This window comes from Tenrec ecaudatus, chromosome 2 (genome assembly GCF_050624435.1).
Source record: "Tenrec ecaudatus isolate mTenEca1 chromosome 2, mTenEca1.hap1, whole genome shotgun sequence".
Taxonomy (NCBI): Eukaryota; Metazoa; Chordata; class Mammalia; order Afrosoricida; family Tenrecidae; genus Tenrec; species Tenrec ecaudatus.
Window position 1 is genome coordinate 67,324,790 of NC_134531.1, and position 12,131 is coordinate 67,336,920.

Sequence of the window (12,131 nt, forward strand, 5' to 3'; positions counted from 1 at the left end):
TTTAGCATCCCTTCCATGTGGCCCTTCTGTGAGGGACTGTCCAATTATCTTACAGGTGGGTTTTGGGTCTCCACTTTATCCATGTTCCTTCACGTCAATTTGATTGCTTGATTTCGAACTTCTGTTACCTGATCCCTTCGACACTTTGTGATCACACAGGCAGGTGTGCTTCTTTCATGTGAGCATTTTTGCTTCCCTGCAAGATGGCTGCTTGTTTATCTTCAAGCCTTTAAGACCCCAGATGCTCTATCTTTTAATAGCTGGGCACCATCAGCTTTCTTCACCACATTTGCTCATGCACCCATTTTATCTTCAGCGATTGTGTCAGGAAGGTTGGTATCATAGAGTGCCACATTATTAAAACAAACCATTCTTGTACTGAGGTAAGATTTAGGTAGCGGACCCAAAGTCCATCTGCTTCCTTGTTGTATTTACATATCTATACATACATAGGCAAATACACAGATCTTTATATATTTACATATCTGTATTTATACATATAGATATTTTAAACTTTTTCTTTCCTCCTGCCCCACCATCATATTTACCCATCGTTCACCTCTCAGTAATTTCTCTTGGATACACTGTCAGTTTTAGAATTCTTGCTATTCCCCTGCCTCTGTTGTTATTAGTTCACTACTCACACTTTTACAGGTTTTAAAATTTTTATTTTAATGTTTTCCTAGGAAGTCATACATATCTGCATCTGAAATAACAAACCCATAGAGTTTGGGCAGAATGTAGAACTGAGCAAGCTCATGCGTCAGACACGAAGAGCTTGTCTTTGCATGGGAGCTTCTGTGCCCCTTATTGCAGAAGCAGCACATCACTCCCTTCCTGTCATCAGTGGGTCTCTTGTATGCAAGCCTTTGTGGTGTTGCCTATGGCAGCTTACTGTCGGGGTGTAGTTTTGTGAAGGGGGCTCAGCAGTCTCCCAGAAGTGAGAGCTCATAGTTGGCATCTTCATTGGAAGCTCAGTGTGTCGCAGGTACTTTCTGCTGCCACATCACGAAAGCAGGGGGGACGATAATCCGACGGCGTTTCATTTGCGGTGCACAGACTGGGCATTTGATGGCCTCTGGGCTCTGTAGCCAGCAAGGCCCCGGCAGTGGAGGGATAGAGGCATGGGTTTGTGTGCAGCTTCTCGTGGCCGGAGTGCAAAGGGCTTCTGTGTGCCTCAGTTTTTCCTTTGGTTCAACAAGGATAGTGCTATTTTGTCAAGGGTATTATGAGAACCAATAAGACAGTTTAAAACGTGCTTGGGAAGGGAAAGTGTTGCCATTCTTAGAAGAGGGGAACTGCTCGGGGTTTAAGATAGCTCGTCATTCCCCCACGCCCCCTGTGTGATTATTTTGGTGTGTGTTGCTCTGTAGACAGTCTGGAGTGTCTGACTACTACGCCTTGGATGACCTGCATGCCCTTCACTTGACCAGGAAGGTGGTGAGGAGTCTCAATTACCAGAAGACATTGGATGTGAGTAGGGATGCGTCCCGACATCCCTTCTTTCTCCTGGAAGGCCTTTTAGCTTATGGCACCTTGGGATGCTGTCTTTAGCCAGGTTCATACTATTTTCCTGTATTTCGGCAGGTCACCATTGAACCGTCTGAAGACCCTTTGTTTCCTGCTGACGAATTATATGGAATTGTGGGTACTAACCTTAAGAGGAACTTTGATGTGCGAGAGGTATGTAAAAATGGGCATGTGAGCTATGAATTAATTGTCTGCCCCTCTCTTTAACGGTCTACCTGTTTTCAAAGCTAAATTTCATTAGGATATGTTCAAGCCTAGAGACTGACAGAGATCTCAGTGAGGCGGGATGTGGACAGGAAAGAGCTCTCTATAGTGTAGGTGTCTTTGGAAAATTGTAAATACTCAACCCCGAACCCATCGCCACGGAGTTGATTCTGACTCATCAGGACCCTCCATAGGACAGCAGAATGGCTCTGTGGGGTTTCTGGGTCCACCATTACATTTTTACAAGAGCAGACAGCCTCTTCTTTATCCCATGGAGCCACAGGTGGGTTTGAACTGCTAACCTTGTGGTTTGCAGCTCAGTGCTTAACTGAAGAGAAGGGCAAAGTGCTCCTATGATACTGCTTTCATCACACAGTGACAAAGCCCAGTGTGTTCCTGTCCTTGTGGGCATTAGGAGCGATACAGGGCATGTTCCCAATGTCAGCCGCGTGTTCGAAGTCTGTTTATTTTGGGGAATGGAAGACGTCACCAAGTTGTTAGAGTGAGAAAAAAGACAGAAATCCTTTTAGATCAGTGTGACATTAACAAAGATTAGTCTGTCTATGCCAGCGGAAGATGTTGCTGTGGTTACAGATGGTCGACGTGCTCTTCTGTGATCTAGAAGGACAGTTTTTAGCGTTTGCATGTAGCGTGCAGGCTTTTATTTTGTTCCGTCTCCATAGCTGCAAGAAAGAGCTCTAAATTGGGAGATTATCTTCATGTCATGCTCTGTGCTGGAAATCTTAATATTTTGTGCCAATAGTTTTTTTGTCATAAACTTCCATACTTTCCCCTTGATTGTTGTGTACTAATTGTGAGCAATTTTTAAAATGTGGGAAACACCTCAAATTCTACTATACAGAAGCAAAAGCAACTAATATTTTGATATTTTGCCTTCGTATGTGTGTGTGTGTGTGTGTGTGTATTTTACATGCTTAAGGAGAGGTTCAAAAAGTCCATGGAAAAATTCCATTATCTTCTGCTTTCATTTTTCCATGAACCTTTTGAAGCCCATGTGTGTTTTCTGTATGTGGTGAAATAAAAAGAAATAACAACTTCACAATGGATTTGTTTTCCTTAAAGACAACGTTAACACATTTATTTTGTAATGCAATTTCTCAGCGACATTTTTAGGTCGTTGTAGTGTGTGTGCGTGCGTGTGTCTCTACGCATATACATGCACGCATATTTTTTGGTAATGGAGTTAGCATCTACAGTGCATGCATTAAACATGTTCTTACAATACTAAATGCCACTATTTCCTCATCTAATTGAAAGATCTTCATGCACTGTTCCTGGTGTGTGTGATTTTATGGATGTACCCCGGTGGCGTAACAGGTTGTGTGTGTGGTGTAACAGGTTGTGTGTGGTGTAACAGGTTGTGTGTGTGGTGTAGCAGGTTGTGTGTGTGGTGTAATAGGTTGTGTGTGTGGTGTAACAGGTTGTGTGTGTGGTGTAACCGGTTGTGTGTGGCGTAACAGGTTGTGTGTGGTGTAACAGGTTGTGTGTGTGGTGTAACAGGTTGTGTGTGTGGTGTAATAGGTTGTGTGTGGCGTAACAGGTTGTGGGTGGCGTAACAGGTTGTGTGTGGGGCTGTCCACTGTGTGGCCAGCTGTTAGAAGAGTCATGGTCGCAGATACCCACCGGGCAGTCTGACTCTGCTCCCAAGGCCACTGTGAGTTGGAATCCACTCAGTGGCAGTGAGTTATTAGCACATGGCAAGCATTCACTAAATACCATATATACTCAAGTATAAGCCGAGTTTTTCAGCACATTTTTAATGCTGTTTTTGTGGTCAAATTAGGTGCCTCAGCTGATATTTGTGAAGGCTTATACTCGAGTGTATACAGTAGTTATTTAGGCAACACCCTGTTATGTCTGGAGAGCATGCTGTCTTGGATTTTAAGGTGCATCAATTGGTAGCTTTATACCAGCAAATGACTTGTCAGTTGTAAAGTTTAGAAGGAGATTTCTAGTTTGACTTTCCAGTTAATTAAAGGCACAGCAAATATGGCTCTTAAACGCTGATGCGCTTGAAAAAGGAGATGCTTCAGGCAGGATGAGCAGTTTTGTAGTCATTCTTTGAACTAGTCATTCTTTTCAGCATTAGTGTTTTTTATAGTTCTTGAGGAGGGATATAGAAAAAGTGATACAAATCTAACCATTCAGGTATTTCCATTTCATCTTAATGGAAATCCTTTTTAAAAGGTATATTCTTTCAAACCTTCCTAAAAAATGATCCTTTTTGTGGATTCATCCTCCTGACTGTGACGACAGCGTAGCACGCGCTTCTACAGTAGGAAGGACGTCATGTATGCAGCTCCTGAGTGGGCATGGAGCTGTGAGATTAGCGATTGGAGAACCCAGGGTCAGTCCGCATCCCTCCAGTCAGGGGTGCTGGGATTTAACTTCTGTTGAGTTTTGGTTTCTGTTTCTAGAGTTTGGAATAGTACCTGACACTCTGAAAACCTCCTGAAACTTGGGTTTTGTGAGTGAGTCAGTGTGTCTTATGTAGGTTGGTATTGTAAGAGAAAGGTCATGTTACTTTAAATGACCCTAGAGTCTTCTCCCAGTTGGTGTAGTTTGTTGGGCTGAGTTTTCTACAGAAACAAAATCAGGAATGTTAATATATGTATAAGAAATAGCGTTATGTCATGAAAGAAATTTGTATCAAGTAAGCAGCCAAGCCTAGTCTAGCTCAAGTCCATGTGTCAGATGCCTGTTGGAACCCCCGAAGACTCACACATCTGCCAGCTAATGGAGCAAGAAGGTGAAGTGGGAAACGGGGAGATCACAGGCCAGTGGGGTCAGAGTCACATGGATCCAAGGTGGGTGGCAGGAACATGGCAGGGCATTGCAGCTCCCAGGTTGGCAGGCCATATCAGTTGCCAATCCCAGACGTGTAGGAAGGAGGAGGGGCAAGAGAGTGAGATGTTCTCCACAGTATCTCATATAAAAAGGCCACCCCCCAAGGAGCTGTCCTTAGGCCGTCCTGATGCAAGTTGACATAAAATATAGCCATCACAAGTCACTTTGTTTTTGTAGATTTCTTGTATCAGTGCCCTTGCTGTCCTCAGTAAATCACCTTCTTTCTCCACATGAAAAAGTTTTCATCTGCTAATTATTTCCAAGATGTAATGGTTATTTGGGGCTGTTTACTGTTTGAGTGTGTGAAAATAATGGTAGTTGTTATACGTTGATTGCTTATTAAACAGCACGCTTTTGGAAGTACTTAGCACCTGGAATAGAACGATGATTTTTCCCATTATATTGTCAAACCTCTTAGGAAAATAACTAAAGAATGATTCAAAACTTTCAGTTTAAGAAAAGAAAAGAGATTGGGATAGACTCACTCAATTTTTAGCCTGGGCATCTTGGAAAGAAGGCTTTGGTTGATGTGATTGCTATGGGAAGCCTAAACAGGGAGATGTAAGCTAGATGGAAAGATAATGCCTGTCATCTAAAATAGTTCCTGGTGAAGTCTGTGTAGGCTTCATGGTCGATGGTCTTTGAAATGGCCCTCTTGCATAACTAGGAGCCTTAAGGATAAGCGATTTTCTCACTTCTATGTGTTTCAGACTGATACTGTGTATGTGGCGTGACCCTTCAAGCGCATCCAATTCAGAATCCTCAAACTCACGGCGTCGCGGCAGCACCGACTCATGGCGCCCCTAGAGGACAGTGTAGAACTGCCCTTGGCTGTAATTCTTTGTGGGAATAGACGGCTCCATCTTTCTCCCGTCTGCTCGCCCAGCTGGTAGTTTTGTACTGCTGACCTTGCAGCTCACAGCCCAGTGTGTGACGGCTACACCACCAGGGCTCCCTACTGAGCTTTTATTTATTAGCAGCAGCAGTAGCAGCAGCAACTTACAGTGAGAATTAGGCAGTGTTTAGTGAGACCTTGAACAATAACGCTAAACAGAGGAAACAGAGCCGTAGAGGCTCTCAGGGGGCCAGTCAGTGATTCTGGTTTCTCAGTGGTAGGAGCTGGGTCTCTCAGCTGATTCTTAATTTCAGCATTCTTCCCACAGTTGAATCCACTACGTTCTCACTGCTTTGTCCTAGCTTCCTAGAAGTGAAAGCAGAGACTGAGAAGGGTTAAACGGTGTACTCAAGGGCACCGAGACCACAAGTGTCACTGTGACTCAGTGCCCCTATCTTCTGACCCTAGCTCTGTGCCATACTCCCCTCATTTTAACTGAACCCCAGAAGCTCCGAACAGGCAGTGGGCAGTCCCTGATGCTCTCAGGCTGCTGCTCTTGTTCCTTGTGTGTATGAACCTGGTGCTTCTAGTGAAGTGTAAAGTCAGAGCTCAGCATGGCTTCTGGACATGCATGCACAGTGGAATTCTGGTGAGATTTCTCTGTGTGGGGTGAAAGTTTGTGAAAGCGACAGCCTCACTGTGAATTTGTTTTCCTTATAAATAAGTTTAACACAAACATTCTTTTTAATGCAGTTTCTCCGGGACACTGTTGTTTCCCTTGTAGGTCATTGCTAGAATCGTGGATGGAAGCAGATTCAATGAGTTCAAGGCCTTGTATGGAGACACATTAGTCACAGGTATGAATGAGAAGACTTGGACTTGTGAACATTTTGTATTACTTTGGAAACAGTGAGGTCTTGTCTCACAGCATTGAAATGCTTGGCGTGAGCTTTGAGCAGTGAAAATACAGGAGTCAGTGTCCCCAAAGCAGTTGTGTCTTAGAGATTGTTAGCAACTGGATCCAGAGTTTAACCAGGTGACAAGACAGTTCAGCAGTGTGGCTGGGCCCTTCTCTGTGACTTTGCAGCTTTAACTGTATTAAAATGTTCTGTTCCTAGTGTAGCTAGCAGAAAATATTTGTATTTCTTTTTGTTTCCCTAGACAATGATACCATTTTGAAATTTCCAGCAATCCCTCCTTTGTTCTCTTGTCTCCAATTCTACCGAGTAGTTTTGTGTGATGTTTAACTCTCCCAAGCTGACAAGAGAGGTTGAGAGCTTTTCAGAGCTTCTGCAGAGCTCTTGCGTCAGTTAACTTTTGCAAGTATTAGTTTGAGAATGCCTGAAATCAGGGCAGTCTATCTTGGGGAATAACCGCAACAAAAAAGGATGTTTGTGAAAATTAAGACTTCGTCTAAAGGGTTACATTTATAGACTTTTGAAGAAAAATATTAGAAACTGTGGGGAAGGGAGGGCCCCCAACAAATCATCACTGGTCCGGGAGGCGCGATTGTATGGTGATAATAAGATTATAGCGAAGTCACAGAGAGCATGAGAGATAGGAGAGAGATTGAAGTAATGGAGTCAGACACAATTCATGGTAGCGTGCTCACCTCAGCCCCGCTTGGTGGTACTTTTGGGGAGAGCCCTGGAGCGAGTGCAGGAGAGCCCCCTTTTATTGATAACCAAGAGTTTTATCTCTTTAGGGGGCGTGATTACAGGTAACCACACGTCAGAGGAAGGGGCAGTACAATAGGCATAAGCGTGACAGGAAGGGAATGAGCTGGGGGTGTGCACATAGGAAGGGGAGGGACTAGAGGTATACATGTGACAAGATGGGTGGACCCTAGATTCATGATGGCAGCCTAACCTTGGTCACCCTTGGGTGGGCTTGACCTCTCTGGGGTCTCCTACAAGGAAGCAGTCAACTACTATCCTTATTAGAAGGGAGTGAGTTCTACTTGTTGTGGGATAAACAGTGGTGACTGCTTGCTCTAGGTGGCTGATAACCCTTAAGGAGAATATCCTCTGACCTGCTTCTTTGACCTCCAAGTGTATAGTCATTTGCCATGGGTAGCAAGCAGCTAAGTTTGGGATACATTTAGGGGAGACAACTTGGGAGAAATCTTTCTGTTTCCCACAAGAAACACATACTAGGTCCCTAATAGTCTCTCTTGGACAAATGCCCCAACACATATTGTGAATTTGGTTTGATCTTCAAACGCTTGTAGCAGCTAATCTGAAGACAGCATATCATAGTAGAATAGAAACTCACTGCAAAACCCAAATTGCAAATACATGTTGAGACTTCAAGGATAAGTCGCAGGATTTTCTCCTGATCTGATTTAAAAGCAAGCAAAGGGCTCAACTGGGAGCAGAATTTATGTTTTTGTATTTTGGTATTTAGGTGATTAAGGGCTTTTTGTTTGATCTATAGCCAGGCTTTGTCACGGGTCAGCTCAGGATGCACCCTCAGTGTGAAGCAGTTGAAAACAAGTTAGATCCGTTTCTGCTCTCCCTAGAGTTGGACGGGCCACCCTGGTCATCTGCTTAATGGCAGACTTGCCCCTGGAATACAGGGATGCATCCTTACTGGCCTTGAATTCAGATAAGGTTGGGAAGTCGGGAGGCAGGAAGGAAACGTGGGGGCTGAGTGAGTGGCCGATGGGAGGGGGCAGGGTCGGCAGAGGCGAATGGGGCAGGCGTGGGGATGTGAGGTGGACGTGGGAGAGTGCGGGGAAGGGGCATGAAGGTTCGGGAAGCGTGATGAGTGTGAGAGCTCAGGCGAAGGGTGAGTCTCGGTGGCAGCTGTTACAAGTGTCCTCCTACTGTCAGATACGACAAAAGAATAATAATTTATAAATTTTCAAGGTTTCATGGGGGAGGGCAGAGCGAGGAGGGAGGGGAAAATGAGGAGCTGATAGCAAGGTCTCCAGAAGAAAGCAGATGTTTGAGAATGATGATGGCCACAAATGTACAAATGTGCTTGACACACAATGGATCTATGTGTGGATTATGATGAGTTGTACGAACCCGTGATAAAGTGATTAAAAAGAAGGCCTCCTGCATCAACACTTGTTATATGTACGTCCTATGAGTTTCTTAGATTACTTTCTGGTCTGGACCTCAATGTTTGGTCAGGAAGTTGATGAAGGCCCTCCCTCCATGGGTGTACTTATGCAAGAGGCCTTCAAAGTTCATGGTTGAGTAGAACTAAAAGGTAATGGACTTTTCCACACACATTTTGATGCCCCCTTTTATAGTAGGGCATGTGCAAACCCTGGGCCTGAGTTGCCCCAAGCAGGCCCAGCTATTTAGGCTGAAGGTCTGTTTGGGAACAAGTCAGAGCATCTTCAGGGATAGATCTTAGTGGATAGATCTTAGGTGAGTGATGTGCTCGGTTCCTGTCTCCTTTTGAGGGTGGGGCAGGGCTAGAAGTCGACCGATAGACCATTTTAGAATTTAACCCCTTGCCAAATTGCTTCTGCAAGTGGCGCTGCCACACAGGATGTGCACCCAGACTTTGGCTGGGAATTTAGGTTTGAAAGCCAAGGAGGAATCTAGGCAGTCATCAAATCAGTGTCACATTATCACATACAGTGATTAAAACACCAACAGCCACCCACAATAAAGCAAGAGAGAGAGTAAAGGACCCAGCCCAGTGGTATACATTCAGTGTTCTTACTTCCATTCTTCAGTGTCCTGGTCCGTCATGCTGTGCAACGATCACCAGCACCTCACCCGTGACTTTATCCTGAACGAGCTGACCTGGGCGAGTCTGACTTGGTTCTCAGCCGCTGCGCGTCGGCTGTGGCTTGCACAGACAGGGCTCTTTGTTCCAGGGCCTGTGCTAGCACCCTGTCTCCGACCCACTTCCAGGAGCTGACTTGTGACTCTTGAGTTCCAAGCATTTGACACCTTAACGTAGGCTTTTTTTCTTTTTCACTTCCCTGGTTGAAAAATCACACTCTTGGAAAGGCCCTCTAATGGAGTTCTTTGTGGACCTTTCAGAATAATTAGCTTCCCCTGAAATCACCTAAAAGTTGAGCTCTTCTGGTTCTTTCCCCTTCCCTCTTGTGCGTGCGTGTGTGTGCGCGTGCGTGTGTGTACGTGTGTGTGCGTGTGTGTGCGTGTGTGTGTGCGTGCGTGTGTGTGTGAGTGAGCTAGCTTGGCAGTTCAGAGTGGTAGAGAAAGTTCAAGTGACATTTCTGGAAAGGAGAAGGAAAATATATAAACACCAAAGTGAAAAGGGGAGCGATTGATTCTTCTTCCAAGCTTAACTAGGTTTCTTACTTTGAACTTATTTAGCACCAGGCTTGACTGTGTTCTTGTCTCTTCCCTCCACCCCCAGTTGCCTCTGCTGCAATTTATTTATTTATCCTTTTTCTTGTAAGGCCTTAACGTTACTGCAGGTGCTTTCAGCCAAGTTAGTCACGCAACCTGGCCAGTAGATCTTAAAGTTGACTTTTAAAAGGCAATGTGTCTTTGTTTTGCCATATTTCAGTACATCCCTAAGCCCAAGTCCTAGCAGCTGTCAGGGATGTGCTGAATGAGAGTTGAATGGGTGACACCAGCCAGCCAAGAGAGTGGTCTTTGCACGTAACCCAGCTTTCTAGAGAGTCAAGGAAAAGAGCGAATTCCTTAAAACTACCCAGACTAGTACCGTAGGCATAAAGAATTGTGACACGAACTGTTTTAGATTATAAATAGAATTTCTCTACTGTTCAAACTTTGATCCAAAACAAGAGCATGCATCAATGTGTATTTGTTATTGTAAATTAAAAGTCCTCTGAAATACATAAATCTTTTTTGAATTTTCTTTCGAGGATTTGCTAGAATATTTGGATACCCCATAGGGATCATTGGCAACAATGGTGTTCTCTTTTCTGAGTCTGCAAAAAAGGCAAGTACTCTTAAAAAGTGTTTTTGAGATTTTCTGTTTTGGCTTACCATAATGAATTTTGAAGATCTGTGAGTGAATTAAAATGTTATAAAAAAGTTTTAATGTTTAACCAATTACTTTAGCAATCAGGACTCTCTGCGTGTGTGCATGCGTGCATGTATGCTCACATGCACACATGTTTTCTCGCTCTCATGCCTGTGAGTGTTGGAACGAGTTGTTTTCGTGGCTTACCTTAACCTGATGAACGGTCGAGAGCCATGTTAACAACCAAATGCACTAATTTTAGGAAAGTTTGTATAAAATGTTTGAGTTATAATTTCTATAGAGACATTGGCACAGTCTAAGAAGCTAAGGAACATATCCAGAGAATTTCATTATCTAGTGCTTCCTGTGAGGAAATATTCTAAGATCCTCTTCAGGTAGTTCTGAGACAGGATTTACTTATTTTGTTTTAATCTGTTGTAAGTTTATCTCTGTTCTGCTGCTTTGACATTTTGGAAATGGGATGATAAAATAGAGCCTATTACTGGAGCTTTGGCTGTAGAAGAGGAATTATTGACTATTTTTGCATAATATTTGCTTTCATGCATTCATTGTCTTAGACTTATCTAAACTTAAGCTAAGTGTAATCCATTTACTTGATAAATTATTTTAATTAAAAAAAGATGTTTAGCCTCTTCAAATGACAAAGAGTGTCCAACAAGGTAAGAGGTGTCTTATTAATATAGATAACATTACAGTTAATCCCTTTCATATTCTGAGAATTTGGCTTTGGTAAAATACTTTACCAATGAGGTCAGTTTCTGTATTTCTCTATTATTGCTCACCCAACTCGTTTATTTAAAACAAAAAAGGAAAAATAATAAATATTAAAAATCATCCATAATCATAGCAGAAACATTTTGTTATAGTTCTTTGTTTTTTCTAATATAAAATTGATGTTCGCAGTTATTATATAGGTATTTTTATATACTGCTATACAAATGTATACAGAGAGCTGTGTTACCTGTTTTCATGTAATAGCGCATATATAGTGAATGTTTCCTTAAGTATTTCTGACATAATGACATTTAATGAATATGTAATATGCATATTTCACTAGATGAAATGTCAGACCGAGGCCAAACACAATGGCACAAATAAGCCTGAGCATTTTGTTTGGCCTCAGTTTGGAACTGTTGAAAGAAGCCACAGAGGTCTGTGTGATTTCCTCATGCTTGTACATAGGGAGTCATATTGAGGTCTAGCAATTCCTTTGAGGTTTTGCACCTCTCCAGACATCTCCAGCAGAGGTAGAGGGATCAGCAGATGGAAAGCAAAACATAAAGGAAGCAGTTTGAATCCATTTTCTTGGTCCTGTAATCTTTAGAAGATATGAGAAAAGACTAGTCATATTTTTGTTCTAGTAAATAATTAATTTCCTAGGTTCAAGTTTGGAAACAGCCCCACGTACTCGGGGTGGGTAGTGTTGGTAAGTGAACCCACAAGACGCAGTGGTTATGCTTTGGGTTGTGATCCACAACGTCAGCAGTTTGAAACCACCCACCGCCCTTCATAAACAGTGACAGTCTCGGGAATTCACAGGGGCAGTTCTACCCTGTCCTCAGGGGTCAAGATGAGTAGACGTCTACTTGAAGGCAATGAGCTTTTTAGAGTTGGTAATAAAGATGGATTTGCCTGTGATCTGGGTGCAGGAGAGGATTTCAGGTGGTCGTTAAGTGTGAATGTCTTTCTGGGCAGCCCCGTTGTCATTTTGGGTGTGAGCAGTAGAGTTGTGGAGTTGGCTCTGGTC

General features: G+C 43.3%; 1 protein-coding gene across 1 annotated transcript in view; it reads left to right on the plus strand.

Moving 5' to 3' along the window:
* MCCC2 (methylcrotonyl-CoA carboxylase subunit 2) overlaps positions 1–12,131 on the plus strand; it is a 74,191-nt gene that overhangs the window by 43,581 nt on the left and 18,479 nt on the right. The window contains exons 9-12 of the mRNA XM_075541152.1: positions 1,374–1,473; positions 1,588–1,683; positions 6,222–6,294; positions 10,263–10,343. Coding sequence (XP_075397267.1) covers positions 1,374–1,473; positions 1,588–1,683; positions 6,222–6,294; positions 10,263–10,343 — 350 coding nt within the window. The remainder of the gene's footprint in view (positions 1–1,373; positions 1,474–1,587; positions 1,684–6,221; positions 6,295–10,262; positions 10,344–12,131) is intronic.